General features: G+C 38.7%; 1 protein-coding gene across 6 annotated transcripts in view; it reads left to right on the top strand.

The window, feature by feature from the left end:
- Positions 1-21,847, top strand: part of DCAF5 (DDB1 and CUL4 associated factor 5) — a 72,398-nt gene that overhangs the window by 30,323 nt on the left and 20,228 nt on the right. For all 6 annotated transcript variants that reach the window (XM_027641949.1, XM_027641955.1, XM_027641950.1 and 3 more), the window contains exon 6: positions 8,981-9,194. In XM_027641949.1, the coding sequence (XP_027497750.1) occupies positions 8,981-9,194 (214 nt within the window). The remainder of the gene's footprint in view (positions 1-8,980; positions 9,195-21,847) is intronic.

Here is a 21,847-nt window from a genome sequence, read left to right as displayed (position 1 = left end):
AACAAGCACCGGAGAGAGGAGCTGAGAAGTTCAAGATGTCCTGGAAGCTAGACCGGGACGGCCGGACGGAATGCGGGGGAAGTGGCCTTGTCCCCCCCTGCTGCTGCTGCCACACTGGCAGTTTTGAGACAGAGCAGAGGAGCTCTGATAGAACACTTAGAGCAAGGACTGAACTGAAAGCTTCCCTAAACGTTCTGACTCAGGGTAAATCCCCTGAGGAAGGGACTGTCACGAAGACCCCTGCACTCCGTGATATGACGTGGTGAGGCGAGCCTTGTCTCTGCTTCACAGTCCACAGGAGAGAGACCTTCACTTGGAGTTGAAGGGCTGAGAGGGATGAGAGGAGACCCTTTTGTGTGTAATGGAGAGAGAGATCCAGCTACAACAACTCCAGCCACGATTGCTGCGTTGGAGAGGAGAGACACTGCTGCCCTGAAAGTGGAAAGGATCTTTTCTTCTTCCCTTCTGGACTTTTATTGGAGGGAAAAGAGATTTGATCCAATGTAAATACTGCTTTATCATAAGAGAGATAGTTAGGATTATGTATGTAATGTATTATAATATTTATTTGTGTAATAATTGTAATATAATTCCCTTCCCCCCATATTGAGTCTTGTGGTGTGTCTGAAAAACCCCTCTCACACTGGGGTGAGTTGTGGGAGGGGGGCTTGGACTCAGAAATTGGATTTTTGGGGGTCTCAAACCACGATAGTGGAGTATATTTAGAAAGATTTTTGGCTTTCCTCTAGCATCCCTGGATCTGTTGATCAGACACACAACCAAATTTGAGAGAAATGAGGTTCAAAATTTATAATAAAAGAGAGTGAGTGTTGTTAGTAGTTCAGCTTTTAATTCTTTATTGTTCTCAGATAGGGCTATGGTAACTCTTTGGTTCGGCTTTCCCTCTTGATTGATTAGTTTTCTCAAAGCTTCATCAGTTAAAATCACACTATCCATTGCTGATAGTTAGCCCTCCATAAGATGCACAGAGATTTTCTGATTTGAATATTAAACTTTTTCACACCTATCAGCATCCCCACATTAGGAATGTTTTGGTTCTGGTCAGGCACTTTAAGCTGGATACTGTCCCTTTGCTCTGTCGGATCCAGCTTGTTCCTAGAAGCAACAGTGGTATTCAGGTTTAAAATTTTCAACACTGTGTGTAACTTTATGCAGTAAACATGAAGTCAGGAAACCTGGTTTTGTTTCACAGCGCTGGGTAGGTCTGTTGGTTGACCTTTCTTGCCCTGGGTTTTTCCTGTACAGAGAAATGGGAATACTGCCTACTTCAAAAGCCTCATGATGCTTAATCTTTTTGTTAGCTTTGAAATACTTTCACACCCAGGTTTTTCTAAAGCATAAATTTAAAGTGCAAAGTATTGTCCTTCCAATGCAAATTAAAAAAGTGTAATCTGTTGATCAAAAGAAGCTCAGATTTAATGGGGTTTTGTAGCCTGCTTTCTTAAGGAAATAGGTTTGTAATCATCTAAGTCTTGCCATAATCGCCTCTACAGCTCATTTCGTGGAGGGAATGAAAAGAAAAACCTTTTTTTGCTAAAAAAAAAAAAAATCAAAAAAACCATTGGTGACTGAAATTGAGGGGGAAATCCACTTAGTGCATTAACTAGGGAAACATTTGAAATGTTTGTTCAACCCTATTGTAAGACAAGGGAATTAGTCTTTGAAACATCAGTCCGAGGGAAATTATGGTGGAACCGACTTGATATATCCAAAGTTATGTGAGCAGTTGCATTCAGTTAGCTTTACATGGCAATTTACATTCATCTTTTACCTACTAGAGACAAAAGCTTTACTAATTCAAGACTGGACTCTTCTACTGCAGGAACATTTTGGATCTTGCCACTTTTCCTGTCAAAAGAAAGCAACTTTCATGTTGCTGCTCTTATCTTTAATTTCGGCTTGTGTAGCTTTTAAGAATTAAAAATTCATGTAGCTTCACTACAGAAAAGAAGGGGAGTAAGTATATATAAATTATTGGATAAGAGAACAAGTCTATGGTTGATGTTTAGTCAGCTTTCCTAATGCAAGACAACAATTGCAGCTCATAAATGTGTAGGAAAAAATGCATTTTAGGACTGCAGTATTGACATGTGACTGCTTTTACATAGACAGTAAGGTGTGAAAATGGATTTCACTCTTCAGGAGTAATTGCCAGCTTTTACAATCGGATTATTTTTCTGAGGTTACATTCTCTGGTATCCGTGTTCTTTGTGTTATAATGACTTTTGGTGAATGCTTCCTTTTGGGAACAGTTCCTGTTCCTTTATTCGGCCTAAAAGTCATCTTCCCGTGCCATGTCTGGCTGTATTTGCATCTTCTCTATCTAGTTATCTGATGGAACCTACTCCTTTGTGTTTTGCTGAATTTAGCTGAGCAGTTTTCTCTGTCACAGTCTGTAGTCCATCCTTCAAGGTACTATTTTTGAACAGGCTGAATAATGGACTCTCACCATAGAATTTAGGGATGAGAAAAGGATGGAAATGATCAGGTGTTTTAACTAGCTTGCATGTGTCTGTTGGACAGTTGACTTTTAGATTGTATTCTCTACTTTCTTTTTTTGTCTGGCTAAATTTGTTTTGGTTTGGTTTTTTTTTTTTTTTTCCTGAAAAACTATTTTTGTGCCTACTACATGTCACTTATTACTTACATTACAGTAACACCTAGATGATTCAAGCAGAGAGTGAAAATAGGACACTGACTTGCAGATCTGTAGTGAGGACAAGCCTAGGACAGTGAGAGTGTTTGGGAACAGGTCTGTGATAAGATTAAAACAGGTGCTAGTTTTGGCTAGAGCTAGAGCTGCAGGAGGATGTGAAACATTCAGACAAACAGGGGTTTTTTGTTTGTTCATTTATTTATTGTAGTCATCATTTGCTACTGTTCAATCTCTGTGATGGCAGAAGTAAACCTTAAATCCTGAAAGGATAAAAGTAATAAAGATGAGAAGGACAGCTTTGTATACATTACACCTCTGCTCTTGCCATCTTCCTCAAAATACTGAAATTCTTGAATTATTTTCCTGTGTATAAAGGCAGAATAAAGGAAAACATAATGCTTCCTGGAGAACTGCCTAAGATCACTGGTGAAGCTACATTCAGTGATTCAATTAGGTCATAAGGGCCAAACCATGCAAGCCTTTGCTATTACATGTTCTGACTGCTCTGGGTACATAAATAGTGATGTCCGACATTTTTAAGGCTCCAGTTTCTGAAGACAGTTATCAGATAAGAACCTTACTTATTAAAAAAAATTAAAATATTGCCCTCCTGATTTGGAGGGAAAAGTGAAGCTTCTGCTCGGCTTAGAGCTTGCCATGCATGAAAGTTTATTAATGATGGGGAGATTCTTTTTTTGTATTAGTTTACATATTCCTGACGCTAACAGTAAACAGCAGAAGGAATGTCCCATTCTTGAAAAAGCAGAATCTTCACCTTGAATTCTGTACTTTTCCAATCTTGGTGGATGCAGTTTATTTTAGTTGCATTTTCTTTTTGAAAGAAAACAAAGGTGTTTAGTTTTGCTAGTAATACACAGCATTTATTTTGATTATTCTTTAATGTCCAAACAAATACCCCTTACTTCTTGTTAAGGATTCTGGGTGATACAGTTCTTGGAAACAGTTCTTGTAAAGGTAGTGAGATGATCAGAAGTAGTGATGACAGAATTTAGAAAAATGAGCTTGTTAGTGAAAAATGATAAAATCTTGAGTATCGCTTGTGTACCTTTTAACCTTAAGACACTGATGGACTTTCTTCAGATTCATAAGGTAACACTTATGAATACTTATAGAGAAACTCCATACACTTTGACACAGTTTATCTGCTTTTCAAATAAACTATCTTGAGATTATTGAGACTCATAAACTACTTTAAAAATGTCAGCATGATTATTGATATTGCGCTTACTTCTCTGTTATTGGTTAATTTGGCCCTTTGTAAGTGTTTGCTTCAGACTAAATATGAATTGTGTGTCTTTTTACACACACCGTAGCTTTCAAATAAAACCCCTAACTTTTTTGCAATTTTCCAAGCCAAAATTCTGTTTGTCAAGTTTCATTCCAGCTCTTTCTGCACAGTTAAAAGTTCCTCAATTTTATGGTTACAAAATTGCTGACAAACACAGTTGTATGCAGTGGTGTGTATCAGTTATGAGCATTCAGTTCATTTTTTCCTTTTAAGGTCATTCTTTCATTAAGTTAGTTTCACTCACTGCTGTTTATGATACCAACACTTTCTTCCTTATTTCCTTCCTTCCTTTTCCCTCTTAAATGGCATCCATTTCCCAAGGATGGTATCTGTACTGAAGTTCATTGTCAGATTTGTAGTTTATCAGTAGGAACTATTCAATTGTTTTATTTAATCCATCTATTTATTTTATTTCTACCAAGACACTGATCTTCTCTCAGTTTTAATGGGCACTGTCTTCTGCCAAACTCGCTTTTGAATAGCCTGGGTTAAGCTTATGTTCCCAATCAGGCAGTCGACTTTTCAAAAAGAGGATGTAACAGCTTCTTTGTCTGGAAGAGAGGAGAGAGGAAGAGAGACAAATTCTTGTTTCAGGTATAGACATTTCCTGCAAATTCTGAGTGCAGTTAGACTACTTATTCCCTTATCCCACTGGCTGCCAGTAGAAACTGATTTATTTACATTAGTGGTCTACTCTTGGATTGAAAGCCTTCCATTGTTTGGCTGAGCTGGTATTTAGTTAACACTTGTGTGCTGCCTGTGTGCAGCATAACCAGCTATGGAAATGACCATATTGCATATAACCGTCCATTGTCTCCCTCCTCGGTCTCACTCCAGCTCCAGCATGTGTGTTTGGATTGTAATGTTCCATCTGTGGACTAAATATTTCTCTTAATCATACAATATGACTTTTTTAAAAACTTAGATGTGCATGCGTCTCTGTATTGCTTCCAGAGTTGGCAGGCAACATCAGCATTCCATAGCTGTCTGAGTGAGCCAAATTTGGAAGCAGAGTAAATTCGAGTAGTCTGGCTCTGGATTCATAAAGATAATGCCTCTGGCAGAAAGGGCGTCCATCTTGTTCAGAGATGTCCCTTTAGGATTGCCTTCAGATTTCTCACTAGCTGTCATGGTCTGTGCCTTCAAGAGAAGAGGACTGAGTGTGATGCATCAGTAAACTTTTTAATTACTGCAAGAAGGTGTTGCCTCTGAAATTTCTTTGTTGGAGCATGCAATAAGGGGCAGACAGAAGTGGCAACTTTAACATGAGCAACATATCCAAACACCTCTACACTGCCCTATTATGTGAAAATATCCAAAAGCATCACTGCCTAAAGGTATAGAGCAGCACCACAGGGCAACTGGGAAAGTGGTAGTAGTCATTTGAGCATTGAACATGCTTAAGCACAGCGCTCCCCTTCCTTTTCCCTCCCCACACATAAAAAAAATAAAATGCAAAAGCTCTGATTCTGATTAGTTTGAGGATCTCTATGGCTTCTTGATTCAGACCTCCTCCTTAATACTAATAAATGTTAATAGTGGTTTAATATGGTAAAAAATAACTTCTGCCAGCTTCTTTCTTGGATATGTCTCACTGCCCTTTTCCTGCAATTTTGATGGAGGTGGAATACTCTAGAAGATGTCTCAGGCAATTAGTATTTTTTCCTAAAGCCAGCATGGTTGTTCTATAATCAACTAAATTTTGTGATGGACGCTACTGAAGTCTTGGGGTTCCTCAGTTCTCAATACTGAGAGGTTCCTCAGTTCTCAATACTACTACATGCACTGCCTGCAGTAGGAGGCGGAGCAAGAGAGATTTCTCAAATCCTTTGTATGTCCTCTATTTGAGAAGTAGGTGCGCAACTTTTCCACCAAGATGGAGCCATGAGCTGCACTCCCTCTGTACACATCCCACCTCATATTCCTGAACATATCTCTCAGATGTTCTGTCCTAGGAGGAGAGAGAGAGCAAATAGTTTTCCTCTGTTTGGATCAGGAAATGGATGTTTGGCAGGGACTGGTGTCCGTTTGTTCATCTCATCTCCACCTGACTACCTGCTACTTGTTAAAGGAAAACACTGTGCAGTTAATTTAACAAACCCTTTCAACGCAGCAGAGAGGAGGCAATCAAGACACAGCAGGGTGGGGAAAACAGAAAACCATTGTCTTGTGAATAGTACTGCAGAATACTGCACTTGGAGCTAAAGAGTCTGACTTTTGGAGACATGAGAATTGAGGCAAGTGGGGAAAGTCATCAGCATGTCACTCTTACATTGCAAATGTAAGACAAATGACTGTTATAGTGTTTCCTTCTGCATCAGCCAGACTAGCCCACTGCCTTTTGTATTAGTGTGGGGTTTGAAGTTTTTGTTTGTTTTTCTTTTTTTGTCTGAGCCAAATGTGCAAGGAACTACAGCAGGAGCTGTATTTCCATTGCATGTGTGGCTCAATCATGTGGAAGAGTAAGGGTGCGAGGTAGTCAAAGCTATGGATCTTTTGAGGAGCATTAACAGTGCAGCTCCTTAATTCTAGACTTTTTATTTGTGTATATGATCATTTTTTCTGAAGTTGTAGTCTCTCTTACTTCCTTTGCTTTCTGAAGTAAAATACTCTTTTAGAGTTTTGTTACACTAAAGTTACCGCAATACAAGGCAGAATTCAACTCCAAGAGGTGTTTGCTTTGATAACTTTGACTGCCACAGGAGCTTTGTGAAACATCAGTAAGCAGCATGGAAGCTAGTTTAATATTACACTACTGTTACTATAAAATATAATCTCAAATTATTTCAGGCAGAGCATAATAAGAGTAACTATGGAAACTTTGCCTGAAGACTTGAAAGTATAGGGCATCTGGTAGGCTCACTCATTTGTAGGCAGGAGAGAATTCTGGGTTATGGTTTGGATTAAGGAGGAAAACTGGTAATGAGTAGAGGAGCTTGGTGCAGCAGGGGCTGCACCTTAACATTACGTCTGAGTGGTGCATGTATGTTATGGCCTTCTTACCCATGTTGGAGAACTCACATATTTTTATAGAAAAATTGATTTTTCTCAACCAAGATAGTCTGGGGTTATTTCTTCTGCCTGGTTTTTTAGTTGAAGTTTTGGTTGGTTTGGGTTTTTTGAGGTGTTGTGTTGTTTTAGTTTATTTGTCAGAGTTTTTTAAGGAAGTGGAAACTTCCATAGGAAAAAAAAATGGCTTACTCAAACATATCAAGAGAGAGGGAGGCAAAACAGTCATGTGTGTTTTGGTTTTCTTGTTTTACTTTGCTTTTTAACATCTGACTGAGTATTTTGAGCTGGATTAATTATTGGTCTTGAAGAACAGAAGCTAGGGCTGATGAGGGCGATCCTACATCCTGGTCTCTAAGGTTACAGTTTTACTATCACATTATTTCATGTTTCTATTAAAAACCTTTAATGCTATTAAGAGAAGCTCAGCAACTTTGCCTGGGAGGAGGAGAACATGAGAGACCAGGACTGTTCATGTTGATACAGGTGTTCAGAAGTTTTGGTGCCCAGCTTGAAGGTCTTACTAGTCAGCTGACCTTGAAAATGTGACTTCTGGTGCCTTTTTGGCACTCTGGATTTGACTGTTCTGTTCACAGACTGCAGGTATGTGAGAGCAGTGTATTTCTAGTGCATTCATTATGTGGAGTCTTCTATTTTGTTTTGGTTTTGTTTAGCTCTGGCTTAGGAACAATGGTTTTTTAACTTTACAGTATCTCATGTAATAAAGCATGTTTCAACCTGCATGGAATGTGGCTTTCCATCAATGTGGAGTGACTCATTTTTCGTAGCGGTTTGGGCAGAGAGCTGCATCAGAAAGTATTAAGCATTAAAATCTATGAATAAACTTCCCTCTAGAATTTGCAAATTCTGTGCTGGCATGCTTTTTCTGGTCCAGAAGGTGCATAAAAGTCAAAAGATTTGATGGGTATTGCTCAAAACCTATTAACAAAATGTTGAGCTCTGGTACTTCTTAGGGAGGTTTCAGTGATCACTAAACAAAAAGGGACAAAATATCTTCCATCTCTGTCTTCCTTTCTATACACACAATCATTTCAAGTACAGGGATTGAACGAAGTCTTTGAAAAAAAACAGGAAGTCTGTACAATACAAGCTTCATTTCAGGTATGCTGTAATTATCTTTAGGTTCCTGGATGGAACAAATTTCATTTCTGTTACTTTTTAAAGAGAGAACCTGGAAACCTGTGGCCCTTTGTTTTTGTCTTCTGTATGTCAATAAGAACAGATACAAATACTCCAGCTCTGAATGTATAGCCTTACAGGGGACAAGGAAACTAGGTAATTCAGGCATGTGAGAGTTTTAGGTAACACTGTCAGCATAACTATCTTGCCTACTTGGCAGTATTTTTAGATGAGGCCACTTTGAGATTAGCTAAGTGACTTAATTTAGCATTTCTTGCAATAATTCCTTCGTAAGATGTCCTTATTTAAGACATCTGGAACTGATTGTAGAGTTCAAACATCCTCACATGCCCTGTAGAGATGTAAATAAAACCAGAAGTGAGATAATGGTCATACCATCTACAATGGAAGAAAATGCCATCTGGTGCCAGAGCAGAGTTAAAAAAAGTTTGGACTGTCTGGGTTCAAGCACCAGCTAACAAAGAGGGTTGGGTGCTGGTAGGGTCAGTTTCAAAGGCAGACATCCCAGTACAAGGACAGCCTTTTTAAGGCTAAGTGCTCTGTCAGACTTTGCTCCTATTCAGGAAATGTGTTTGTTATTAACAAAACTACTCATAGTCCTTAATTTTATTGTTCTGAAGACTCTAGAGTCATACATTTTGATAGTTTGTCCTTCAAGTTTTGGATTAAGTTTTTTCAGGAATTGATACTTTGAAACAGAAACTAAATAAGATTATAGTTTACTGGACTTGTGTGTTTGAAATGACTCAGAAGAAAGTTCTGTCTTTAAGCAGTTCAGTTTATATGCATGGCCCATCTCACTTATTTCATCTGTTTTTTCCCAGTTCACTTCTTCGCTATGGTGGAAACCTCTCCCTTCAGAGTGCCATGAGTGTCCGGTTCAACAGTAATGGGACCCAGCTGCTGGCACTGCGTCGGCGCCTTCCCCCAGTCCTTTACGACATCCACTGCCGGCTGCCTGTCTTCCAGTTTGACAACCAGGGGTACTTCAACTCATGTACTATGAAGAGCTGCTGTTTTGCAGGTGATCGTGATCAGGTAATAAGCAAGTGATGTTGTCCTGAGTCTCCAGAGTTCCCATGAGTATTTGAGAACACCTCTGTAAGGGTGGCTTTTTTCTGATTCATGAGATAAAACAAGAGACAAGACACATATAGGGTTCTTCAGAACTGTTTTGCCATGTGGGCTGTGAAAGAAGGAAAACAAATAACAAAGTACATAATAAATTTTACCTCTTGTTTGATGTAATCTAATACTTACTTGGAAGATAATATTCAGAAGGAAAATATTTGCAGAGGCTTTTTGGGTTCAATTAATATGATGTTGTCTACTCATCCACATATGATAAGGAAGCATTTACCTTGCATTTCAATATTGCTACTGAGTGCAGTAGAGGCAATGCCACAGAATATAAATATTGTGGATTTATAGAGTTACTGATTCTTATTTCAAATTACAGTGTTTCTCTTTTAATGCAGTACTACTGGATCAGGTAGGATAGGTGTTCGTAGCTCAGTGTTCTGTAAGTGATGATGACAGATGCTTAGGAAGGAATAGTCTGGTGCTTTACTGAAGCAGGACTTTGTCCCTACTACTAATCACAGAGAAATAGGTCACATATAAAGTGGCTAACAGCAATTCATGTGATTCTAGAGCCCAATATTGTCTTTGGACAGTTGTATATCTGATAACCACTAACACTGTGTAAGGACAAAAAATGTATTTTCAAGCCATGATAGTACAGAACTATGATCCAACAATTTCTTTGCTGTCATCAGCAAAATTCCTGCAGTCAGAATTTGATCATTAATTCTATTGCTGCTGCTGCAGGAGGCAGAGTTGAGCTTCTTTCAGATTGCAAGTAGGAAATACGTTTACATCTCTGAACTTGAGCAAATGTTTCTGAGTTTTGCATAGTTTTCGACAGAAGGAGCGTGAAAATGTGATAATGAAACCATCTTTAGAAAAAAATTAATGGTTTACTATAAAGAATGGGAAAACACTTGTATTGTTTAAGAAGGAAACCACTGACAATTTGTGGTTCATTATTCTTCTCCTCTGGAACTCAGTGTAGACCTGTGTACACTCCGATGTATAGTTTAACTTCTCATCTGCTACTGAAGATGTAGATAAAAGCCCTAGTATGTGTTACTCTGCTTTATGAGCCATTTTCTTATGGGTGTGGTATTATTTTAACAGGAAGAATATATCTGTTCTGCACCAGGTTGATGCAATACTTCAGGAGCCTGCATTTTTAAAAAACTGGGTATTCTGGTGGCTTGACTGACTTTCTGTTCAGACAAGTAGCAGCACATAATGCTGCTAATGAGTTGGAAATCAGAGCAAAAGACATTTATATTGTCTTATAAAGCTATGTGAAGCTAATAGGGAAGATGAAGTTTAATATGGAATGTTAGAGAGATGTGGAATTTGACATTTAGTCACAGGCTCACAGTCCTCTTCTAAGGAAGGAAAAAAGATAATGATGTCAGAAAATGCCACACATGCTTCAACTCTATATGTCTAGAACTGTCCGGTAATGTTCAAATTCAGTGACTAAGATTGTCAGCACTGTGGGTAGTCCTTAAGGACTGCCTTTTACAGAGAACCCAGTTCCAATTCCAGGTGTATCAAGAAAAGAAGATTAGAGTTGGAATTGACTATAAGATAGAGAAAATGAATAAAAAAATTGCAATATTTTTTGAGTTTTGCTCTTCTATACAACTAGTATGCTTTTGCACAATGTATGTGAGTCTTCACCCCTGCAAATCAGAATTCATCAAAAGAAGAAATAAATCTGTATCCAATTTAATCTGGTTCTAGTCTGCTCTCTCTTTTGCTCTTGATGTCCTATGCCTTAATAAAAAATGTCTTTTATTTGAGATACATGCAAAGTAAGCTTCATAGAATTCCTTGCTTGTATTTCCTTGTGGGATCAAAACTTTGTGTGGGCGAAGGCTTATTTTAAATGATCTAAGGATAAGAAGGTTGTTTTCAAATTGTGAGTGGCACTTGTGGTAGGAAGGCTTCTTCAGCAATATTTTCACATCGCACTTCTGATGTTCCCTGTCTTCGATTTTTCATCTTTATTAAACTGCTGAGTTAATTTTTTTTTCTCTTTTAAGTTGTCTTAACTAATTAGGTTTTAATCCTTTACACAGAACCTAGTAATTTAAAAATGTGACTCTCCTGTGTTCAAAATTATGTATTCACTGTTATGTGTTGTCTGCACAGGTAGTTCATCTCATAATTTTGCATTTCTGTTCTATACTTTAACTCTAATGAGGAAGGGATGTCCTTAACTCAGCAGTGCTTAGAATGCAGTTGCACTGCAAAAAAAAAAACAACTGCTCAGAGGGAGAGGCCTTTCATCCAGTAGAGGCCTTTCATGCAGACCTTTTACTGATACAACTTCCTAACTTTGCAGCAGCACTTACTTCTTTTTCTGGGTTAATGACTTGTATTGGCACTCAGAGGGCTCAGAGCATTTGAATGTGATGTAAGGAAGGGATCAGATGGTGGGTGAGACTCAATTCCTCATAGAACTACAACCTTTGCTAATATTTCTCTGAAGTTTGTGCATAGAAAATGGTTTACTCAAAGGAAGTTTTCTCATAAATCATGACCATCATGGTTTAAAAACCTATAACTCTTAGTTTTGGGTGAGCCTTTGTAAATAACACCATGTTGCACATGGAGCTGTTGGATTCTAGTATGGCAGAAATGAGCAGATTTTGAACTGCAAACTCACAACATAAGAGTTCTCTTGGAGATCACCCTTTTATCTTAAGAAATTGAATACTTAGGTTCTCATAATTATCAGATGTGTTACTCTTACTTTGAATTTAACACGCGTGTGTTAAATTAATACAATTTCTTTGCATAAATAAAGCACAGACTACTAGTTGAGGAACAGTTTGATTGTTTTGTCTGTTGATGGCAGTTAGACTCTATACTAATCTTTTCAGTATCATTTTTTTAGTGCTCGCAGATTGTGACAGGTGCTCAACAGGACTTGGATCCAGAACTCCCAACTTGTTACTCTAGAGGGAAGGTGTGCAGTAAGCTGTATACCATCTCCTTTTATTGGAGCATCTCTGATGCAAGTGGATTGAAATCTCTTAGCAAAAAATTGTATACCAGTAATGCTTTATGGTACAAAATGCAGAAAGATTCACTTGGTAATGCCAATGATCTTCTTGGTTTTTTAAGTTTAGAAGAACGCCTTCTGAAGTGCTTATATGGTTTTGAGGTATTTTGGGACACAAACTGAGTGACAGGGGTCTTAAAGAATGAACAGCTCTGTTTCTTTTTGTGGCCTTGCAAACTATCATTTTCCTCCAAAAGCATTATTGTCCTAGTCCTTGCGAACCTCATTTGAAAATCAATGAACAGTATATATGAGCACTTTTCCTAAGAATACCACAGCCATACTTTTCTTTTTTCTCGCAAAGAGAAACAAAGCCTGTGAGGCACTGTTTAACTGGTGTTTTATTTGCACCCACTTATAACTGCCTTCATTTGCTTCCCTCAAACTCTCTCTTTTGTCTGTGTCACTAGTGTAATGACCTCATTCACATGAAACTGATTTTTTTTATTCTTTGAAGGTGAGCTCTGATGGTGGTAGATAAACAGGTTCAAAATTGTATGGCATTTGCATTGTCCAGGAGCTCACTTGAGTCATACAGCTGTGGAAGGGAGGAAGGGTAATGTAGGCTAGATGGATCAAGCATGACTCTCAGCTTCCCATTGTCTTCGTTGGCTGCAGAGATTTGTGTGAGACTGTAATTTATCCATCCTTGTGGTATGAGCATCCAGGTCCAGAATTTTAAAAGCAGTTTATTTATGCATCTTAGTCCCCCTGTCTCAAGCCTAATGTGCATGACTTTACCCTAATGTGCACAAGGGTTTGATTAAATACAGATATTAAATATGTGAGAATCTCAAGTCATGCTAGGGTGCTGGGCGAGTTTCTGTTCTTGTCAGCATTAGAATTTGGGAAATGTTGATTAAATGCTAAGGATTTTTAGTTACTAGACTGGTATAGAAAATATCTTCTTGTATCTGAGGATACAGAAAGTATTGAAGGGCTTCAGGTACCCAAATGCATTTTTAAGTGGAGGAGGCTCAGAGGCCATAGTGATGGGCAGCAGCAAAAACAGGCCCAGAAAAAAAACCCACAAAACAGAATCACCCTCCAAACTAAAATAGACCAAAAGCTTTTCTTGCTCAAGAATTGTTACCTGTGTCACAATGATGAATGCTGTCTACTCATTCCTTTTTTTCCCCGTGTAGATAATATGAGGCTCTATAACACTTGTGGTTGTAAAATCAACTGCCTATTGCCTGCTTTAAAAAAGAGGGGGTGGGGAGAAATAACTTGTACCCTGTGAATCCAACAAAAAGTGGCTTGACTCTGGCATACCCTCAGACATTACATCACCACTCAGCCTTTTCTGTTGACATTACACTGGTATAGGAGAGTTTCAGGAATGCACTGCTCATGGTACTGCAAGACTCCTCCAACTCCCTATAAAGTTACAGCCTTCATTATGTTGAAATCTGTGTTCTAAATAGCCCTGGTTAGGGACAAGGCAGTTTTTCACAGGACAGAATTATTACATGAATGTAACTCTTCCAAGAACAAGGTTAGCTGTATAGGTGCCAGTGGTCTTGTATCATGGTATATTGCCTTTGTAAAGAAATAAAACTTTTCTTCAGTGGTGTACTTTGTGTCATCTAAATTAAAGGTCTTTTATCTCGGGAGGTAGTGCTTATCAATGTCTAGATTTAAGAACTAAAAAGAAGAAAGGGAATTATTCTTTTAGAGAATGTATTGTGGGCTTCCTGTGCACAGAAGACTTCTTAATGAATAGTAGCTTATTGCAGTCAGCATTTCTTAAAATATGAAAAGCGCTTGGTGTGCAAATATGTTGCTGTGCTTGGATAGAAAGAAAATCAGTGTCTTACTCTGTCTTAAATTTGGTTTCTTCCAAGAATTACTATTGAGATTGTATTTTGCTTTTTGCTTCATCTAAACAGCAGTTTAAATCTCAGCTATATACATAACGTTACATACATATACAATGCATACATGAGATTTATTTGGCTGTGAAATTATTTAGTAATTTCTTCCCCGTTATTTTTGGTAATCGACATGGGGTAGTCATACTGAAAATGTCTCTCCAGAATCAAGGTCTTGACAGAAGGTGCTATGAATTTTTTTTAACCCTTATTATTCTGATTGCCTCTTCTCCCATTCCTGGTGCATCCTGACAGCCCTATTTCCTGTCTCCATTCTCTTCTGCAGCCCTGTAGACCTTAACAGAGGCTTTTAGACATGTAGACAGTAATGCACGAGTCCAAAAGGACCCATACTGAAGCTAAATTCTGGTGGAATGGAACTCTGATTCAGGAGTCTTTGACTTTTGCAGGCTACATGTTTCTCCTAGTCACAGGAGATCTGCAGTTTAGTAGCACCTCTTACACAACTGGGGAGAGGGAGGGAAGGTGAGTGAGCAGGAATGCACACACAATGGGTGCTCTTCTTGTTGAGCTGTTAAAAGTAGACCTTTAGTAGACACTGAAAAAGCAACTATGAATTCTGGAGGATTTTGACTAATATTTGATTTAATGTATATTTGAAAAAGTAAAGTAGCAGATGTCTGCAGAAGACAGAAGAGAGCGATTGGGGTACATGCAGTTTCAGCCATATACAGAAGAGTCTCCTTCATATGCCCAGATAAACGGGTTCCTCTCTTTGGAATGTAATAGGAATATTTTCCCTGCCATAGGAATCCTCAGTAAGGATTTCTAGGTTGCTTTTTTTCATTAATAAAATTACCGTTATGGCCTTTCTGCATGGCAAAAAGGCAGCTGTAAAAATGTTGATGGATTGTTCCCAATGATGGTTCTGTAATCTTTTAAAACTGCCCCACACAGAGTTGGCTGCTTATAAGAATAGGGATTTAGGGAGTGGGAATACAAATTTTTGGCTTTGAATTTTATGTACTAGAAGCAATTTGTACTTCTCCAGTCTGCTGTGTCACAGCTTTTACAGGCATGCTTCTTACTGAGGAGCAAAACGTCTGTTGTAAAAAAGCCTTTGGATATACCTGTTTGATTTTCAGACTGAGAAGGAAAACTTTTAAGCTCTTTTTTGTGCCAGTTCCAACCTTCCTGAAAAACCATTTGAAACAGTAGAGGTTGCAAGCTGCTGTCCTGGATAGTATGAAAAAAGACATATGTTTTCAAAGCAAATATGTTTCTTAATATCACAATTTTGTGAGCCCTCTTTAAATTTATTAAATATTGAAAAAAAAGACATCATTTGCATCCCAGAAGTTATTATAAAGCAGAAGATAAAAGCTTGTGTAGATATCCTTTCTTGTTGGTGAATTATTTTCTTAACCATGAGTATTCCAAGACACATTTCAAAGAGACCTTTCTCAGTTATTTCTCGTCCTATTTTAGTTTTTTGATTTGAAAGATAGGAATTAGAGGTTAGTAGCCTGAACGGGTGACTGGTCTTTACTTTGTCCTCCTAGCCAAACACCCAGGTTAACTGTCTCGGAGAGAAGAACTTCTAAGTTGGTAATAGTGAGACCTGCTAAAAGAAGAAGAGGCAGCCACTCTGACTGCAGTTGCAGTCAGGGTACAAAGAAGGCAGTATACTATTGAGAGGAGAGGCCCTGTGCTTTCCTTGGTCTGTACTCGCACTCATCTGACCCCTATAGAATGTGGCTGAAATACATAGTGAGAATACTATATTGAATGACTCGTGGCAGTTTGTATGGGGTTTTACTGTTGCAGCTACTGAATCAGACCCCTGCTCTGTCAGGGACTCCTATGCTGGTGGTACAAGGCTTGTACGTGGGAACATACCTATGGAGGAGGTCAGCAGTGGTCGTTAGAGCAGATTTTCAAGCTATTCTCAGTGAGAACTCTATACTAAAAACATGAATTGATCAACATAAAGGTACCAGCCTGACAGAAAGATCAGGAATCGCAAAGAGATGGGAATACCTGACTAATTCTTGTTTATTTCTTAATTGTTTAAGAAAAGGAGTGCTTTGTTCTGTGGGAGATTCTGGTTTTTTCTTGAGTTCCTCTGATACTGCCCATCTCAAACAAGCTGTATGGTCTTGCTCTTTTCTTGCTTGTTTGTTTCTTGATGCTTTTTAAAGAGGAAATAGTCTTTCCCTCCTCCACAGTTATGTCCTTACCTTGTTTCCCCTCTGGTTAGTGGGTACTCTAGCAATAGAAAGATGAATTGAAAACAAATCTGTGCATTTTCTATCTGCAGACTTAACACTGAATTATGATCAAACAGTTAATTTATCAGCCATTTTTTAAAGTGGAAAAAATAGCAAGGGAAGTCTCATTTATAAGGAAGATGTGTAGAGCAGTCTTGGCACCACAAAAGGTCCAGAAGCAGCTATAAAAAAAAATTTGGTTGTGTTTTGTCAACCACTTTTCATGTAAAGTATGTATTGTATAGCAAGACCTGTGTTCATGGTTGTGATATATATATATATATACAAACACATGTAACTATACATGTATATGTAAGGAGACCTTTCTTGATTTTTGGTTTTTTTTTTTTATTTACAGCTTGCTTATCCCTTTTGGAATAGTTCCATGAGAAGCAGATTGTTGTGATATCACTGAGACTTTGCTGGGTTCAAAGATGAGTTCACATCTGGGTTTTCTGATGTTTAGTTAGTGGAGTGTAACTATGGTACTGCTTTTTTCTCAGTGGCTAATTACAGCGCGTCTCTCTCCCTTCTGTGTGATGGCTGCTCTTTTGCAAAAGAATATTTCTGAACAGTCCGTAATTCTGAAATCCTCAGGTCCTCTATCAAATTTGAAATTGGCCATTAGGCTTAAAAGTTCTTGGAGACGGAGAGTTGCCACAAAGAACAAAATACCATAAGCTCTGTTTACTTAGGAAACCTTTCCTCCTTGGAAAAATACACAGTTTTTATATTCTTCATGTAAATTGATTCCTTCTCCAAAGTGCTGGTTGCTATGAATTTCAATCTCTTTTGGACAAGCAATATTTTTCAGACTTCAGTGATGCTTCGTGTCAAACTGTGTTTTCCTCAATGAGTATCAGTGTATATCCCACCACAGAGGTGATGTGCAAGGCAGCTCATCTCATGTGATCTAGAGGAATTAATACCTGAGTTTAGCAGACTGCCACTAAAACAGATTCTTTATCTGTTGTCACAGGAAAAGAACCAAAAGCCTACACCCCACCTCTGAGCTATATTATGTTACAGGTAATATATAGAGGGCCTGTACATCCTGCCTCTTAAAGGATGCATGCATAGCAGCATAACCATTTCAAATTTGGATACTTCTGTGCTTCTTCCCCAGCATGTAGCTTTTTACTTGAAGAAGATGAGGGATGGCTCACTAAAAGCCTGAGAAAAAATTTGCCTGTTCTGATCTGTTCTGCCCCACGTTTCATTGGCCCCTCTGAGTAAAGGACAGACATGCTCAAGTGAGTGGGAATTGAGTCTCTTTCAAAGCTGTAAAAAGCAGCATGGGATTTGAGTCTCTCTAACAAGCATTTTACTGTTAGTAACTTAGCAACAACCACTTTTTAAATGGAGATAATTTCTGTGCCATTACCCATGGTCTTGTGCATCCATATGGTGATGGTGCTTTTTAGTTTGTGCATTTAAGACAAAGTCTCCTACATTCTTCTTATTCTCCCCTACATTAGTAGGGCCATTCAAGAGACTTGCTGATACTTTTGGAGAAATGATCCATATCTGTTAGTCCCTTATCTAGGGCCAAAAGCTCAAAAATCTCTCTGATATATGTCGTAAGTAATAGGACATTTTTTGGAAGCAGGGAACGTGGATGTTCCAAAGTAAAATAAGGTTTGATTTAGATACAATTTTATTGAAATAATCCATTCAGTAGCTCCTGAGGAAATGTAGCTTATGGGATGTTGAAAGCCTTCAAACTGGCAGTGCTGAGAACAAAAAGGAAATTCTCCAGAGTGGTAGTACTCTGCAAAATGCAATGCTAATGCTACTATTACAAGAATATAGCAGCAGATTAAATCTCCATTTATTTATATCAACTGCTGTAATTTCCTTGGGGAGAGAAAAAATGAGAAGAGTTACAGTGGAATGAGTGGGGAGCGCTAGTCCAATATAATTCTCCCAGATTCCTGATGGTAGTTCATTTTAAGCATTTCATGCGTACTTGAAACTCAGACTTAATTTGTGTTTTCTCCCAGCAGCAGATTCTAACCAGGCCTGAGAGTTTTCTTCCTTCTAAGGCAAACTTCTGAATCAGCAGCTCATAGTCATCTGGAAACCTTTCCTGTCATTGTTGCTAACAGCTAGACATAGAAGCTGATTCTGCCCTTCTAAAAAAACTCCAATATTAACAGCAAGTTTTTTTTCTGTCTAATCTCATGTACATATGAATATTGTAAATGTTGATTTCAAAAGTCCTGGTCAGATACAGCAGCAAAACTGCTGACATTGAAACATGTGGGTTTAATGTTGGTTCTGTCCCCTCCAGACATTTGAGCTCCTCGCACAGTGTCTGGTCTGATTCTTAATTCGGCACTGCAGTGGTTCTTGAGGTTATGTTCTGCTTGGAGTTTGTCTTTGGGAGGAAGGGTGGAAGGAGGAGAGTGCTTGCTGTCTCAGCCATTTAGGTGTATCTGTGAATGCACATGTTTTTGTCTCCCCCTGGCTTGCCTCTGTGATTTAATTATTTGGGCTTTTGTTCTGAAAGTGAGGGAATTGAAGGTACTCTGCTATGACTTATGTTTTCAACATCCCCTCAGGACCAAAAATCATTGTTCACAATTAAGGTGGAGTCTATGCAGTATGACATTCTTTCATCTATCCCACCCCAACCCTTTCTTTTTCTTTTCTTTCTTTTCCTTCCTTTAAAAATCCTTCCATTCTCTCAGGATTTCAGCCTTATTAACTATGGTTTGGTGCACTTCTTAGTAATTATTTCTTTTGACTTTTCTAGCACTAGGGACTGGCTTTTTCGTTTTCTTAATCCTTATTCTCCAACTTCGAAATAGTGAGGAGAACTGTTGGCTTATTGTTATATTAATAATAAATGCATCAAAGAAAAATTTTCACAAATGGTCATGTAAATGTCCTAGTAACATCAAGCCAGCTGTACTCTCCAGAGGCCTTGTGTTCCCATTGTCTTGTGCAGAGAGTACTAATTGGAATTGAGTTTCTTTTTCAAATGTCATGGAAGAGGCATGTTTTTGAATTTAGCAGCTTGGATGTCTGCTCTCAAAGCTTCTTGTGGCAAATTGTTCTTGCAGTAGCTGCAGTCATGAGATTGGTCTTCTGGCAGTCTCTTGGTCTTGGTCCGAAAAATCACTTTCTAGTTCTCAGACCTGCATCCCTTAGTCTTACAGAAGAGGACCACCAGAAAAGGAATGCATTTGGGGATTCAATTCTATATTGTGAGAATAGCAGGAAAACATGTACCCTAGAGGTATCCTAACAGGGAAAGAGAGCATGAAACAATGCTGGCTGCTACCGTGGTGGCAGTGGAATCACAGGGATACAAAATAGTTGAACATTTTGTGGAATATGATCAATTTCTGGTACTTATTGTCAGAGCTAACATCAAAATAAAATTTAAGTATATATAAAAAGTTTGCTACTTGCAGGCCATTGCTTACAACATCAAACTTGTGTAGATTACTTTATCAATTGATGCTTTTCACACAAACTGATTGGTGTCTCAGCGTCAAGATTAAAGGCATAAGTACTTTTCCAGAAGAGCTCAGGTCCCAAGCTGAGCTTGTTCTGGGACTGAATATAATTGCATTGCAGATGTTTTATTAATTCCTACTTATTTTTCTCTTAATTCGCTCCAGAATACTTTAGCCAAGTGTGTTTGATTGATGCAAATGTCATTAGGCTTGGAAATGATAATGAAGTGAAGGACTTTGTGGTCCTTTTAAGTAGGTATGAACTATCTCAATTTGAGATAGTTTGATTGAATATCTGTGCCATTGGAGATACTAGAGCCATCTGGACACGGTCCTGAGAAATCAGCTCTAGATGGGCCTGCTTGAGCAGGGAGATTGGACTAGATGACCTCCGAAGGTCCTTTCCAGCCTCAGCCGTTGTATGATTTTGTGAACTATTTTAGGCATTTTGTAAATTTCTTTCTTTAAATTCCCCCGATTGTGATCACTTTAATTTATGCAAGACTTTGTGCTGAACTGCAGTTTTTGCCTCTGTCTCTATGGCCTGAGTTTGTGTTCTCATTGGTATTTTTGTGAAGCTGTGATATCTGATGGAGTGTAAAGGTTTCAGGTAGGCATTTTCCTGTCACTGCCCACTTCTCCCCTCCTCTTTCCTCTCCCCCGTAACCCAAAACCCAACTTCAATCCACTAAGACAATTATTTCCCTTTTTACTCCAGCAATCTTTGAAAAAAATTAGTCAGAAGAGAGCTCTGGAGATCACCTGACTGCTGGAGAGCATCTTCAAAGTTAGGTCAGGTTGCTCAGGGTATTGTTCAGGTAAATTTTGGATTTGCATGAGTAAAGATTCCACCACCTTCCTAGGGCTAAGTTGCAGTGTTTGTTATACTCCTCCTGAACATGCTGTTCCTTTGTGCTTAGCTGGAATTTCTCTTGCTGTGGCTTGTGACTGTTTCTTCTTGAGTGTCCACTGCATGCCTCTAAGTAGGAGGCTGGCTGCTCAGTATTCCTTCTAAGAGAAAAACTGTTGAAGTCCACTCTGTCCTTTCCCTTTCTCTTCTTCTGGCTAAAAAAGACCGGTTCCCCTTAGGTTTTCCTTGCAGGTCACATGCCTTCAGCTGCAGCAGCCCTCTTGTCCACTCTGATTTGTTAGTGTCACTCTTGTATTAAGAGACCCAAGCCAGATACAATACCTCAGCTGTGGCTTCAAAAGTGCCAGGTGAGGGGAATAATCGCTTGTCTTGACCTCCTGTTTACATTCTTGATAGTGCATCAAATTGCTGTTAGTCCAGATCACTGCAAAAGCACTCTAAATTTTGCTATCTCTGAAGCAAGACAGAATATACTGGGATCAGTGGTCTTTGCAGCTAGTATATTCTTGTTCAGTGGCCAGTGATGCACCAGATTTCCTACACAACAGTGTGTTCCTCTGCAAATAATTTTGGAAGCAGATTTGAAGAAACCTCACAGATATTCCCTTCCCTGCATGTACGTGTGGTTTTTCTGTGTTGTGTGTCTGGTGCAGGATATCTGAAATCTGTCACTTTGGGGCCCTGTTATTGTTGGTTTGTTTGGTTTATGAAGTAAAGTGCTAAATGACTCTCATATTGAGGAGTTGTTTGAACTTGTTTGGTTTGGGGGAGGGGGAAAAAAAGATGCCATGGTCATAAATCCAAGATACTGAGCTTTCTAGGTGTTTTAGTTAGAAGTCTCTGTTTTTCATCATATGTCTTTGGCAAACTGGTTGCTGCTTCAACAACACAATTTGGTAATAAATAGTACCAATTGGCAACGTCTCTATATAAATGAGACTTTTTTTTTCCACGTAGCATTTCTTCTCTAACAAAACGTATTAGAGATATTTTCTGTCTCGTTGTTGGGAGCTTTCCTGTATGAGCCCTAATATGTGGAGTTTTGGCACAGTGACTCTGGCTGCTGTGGGCTAACATTTATGAGCAGTCAAATGAAAG

This window comes from Corapipo altera, unplaced genomic scaffold (assembly GCF_003945725.1).
Source record: "Corapipo altera isolate COAL_440 unplaced genomic scaffold, ASM394572v1 23b, whole genome shotgun sequence".
Classification (NCBI taxonomy): domain Eukaryota; kingdom Metazoa; phylum Chordata; class Aves; order Passeriformes; family Pipridae; genus Corapipo; species Corapipo altera.
The sequence above is the reverse complement of the archived record's forward strand: the minus strand, read 5'-3'. Positions and strand labels throughout refer to the sequence as shown.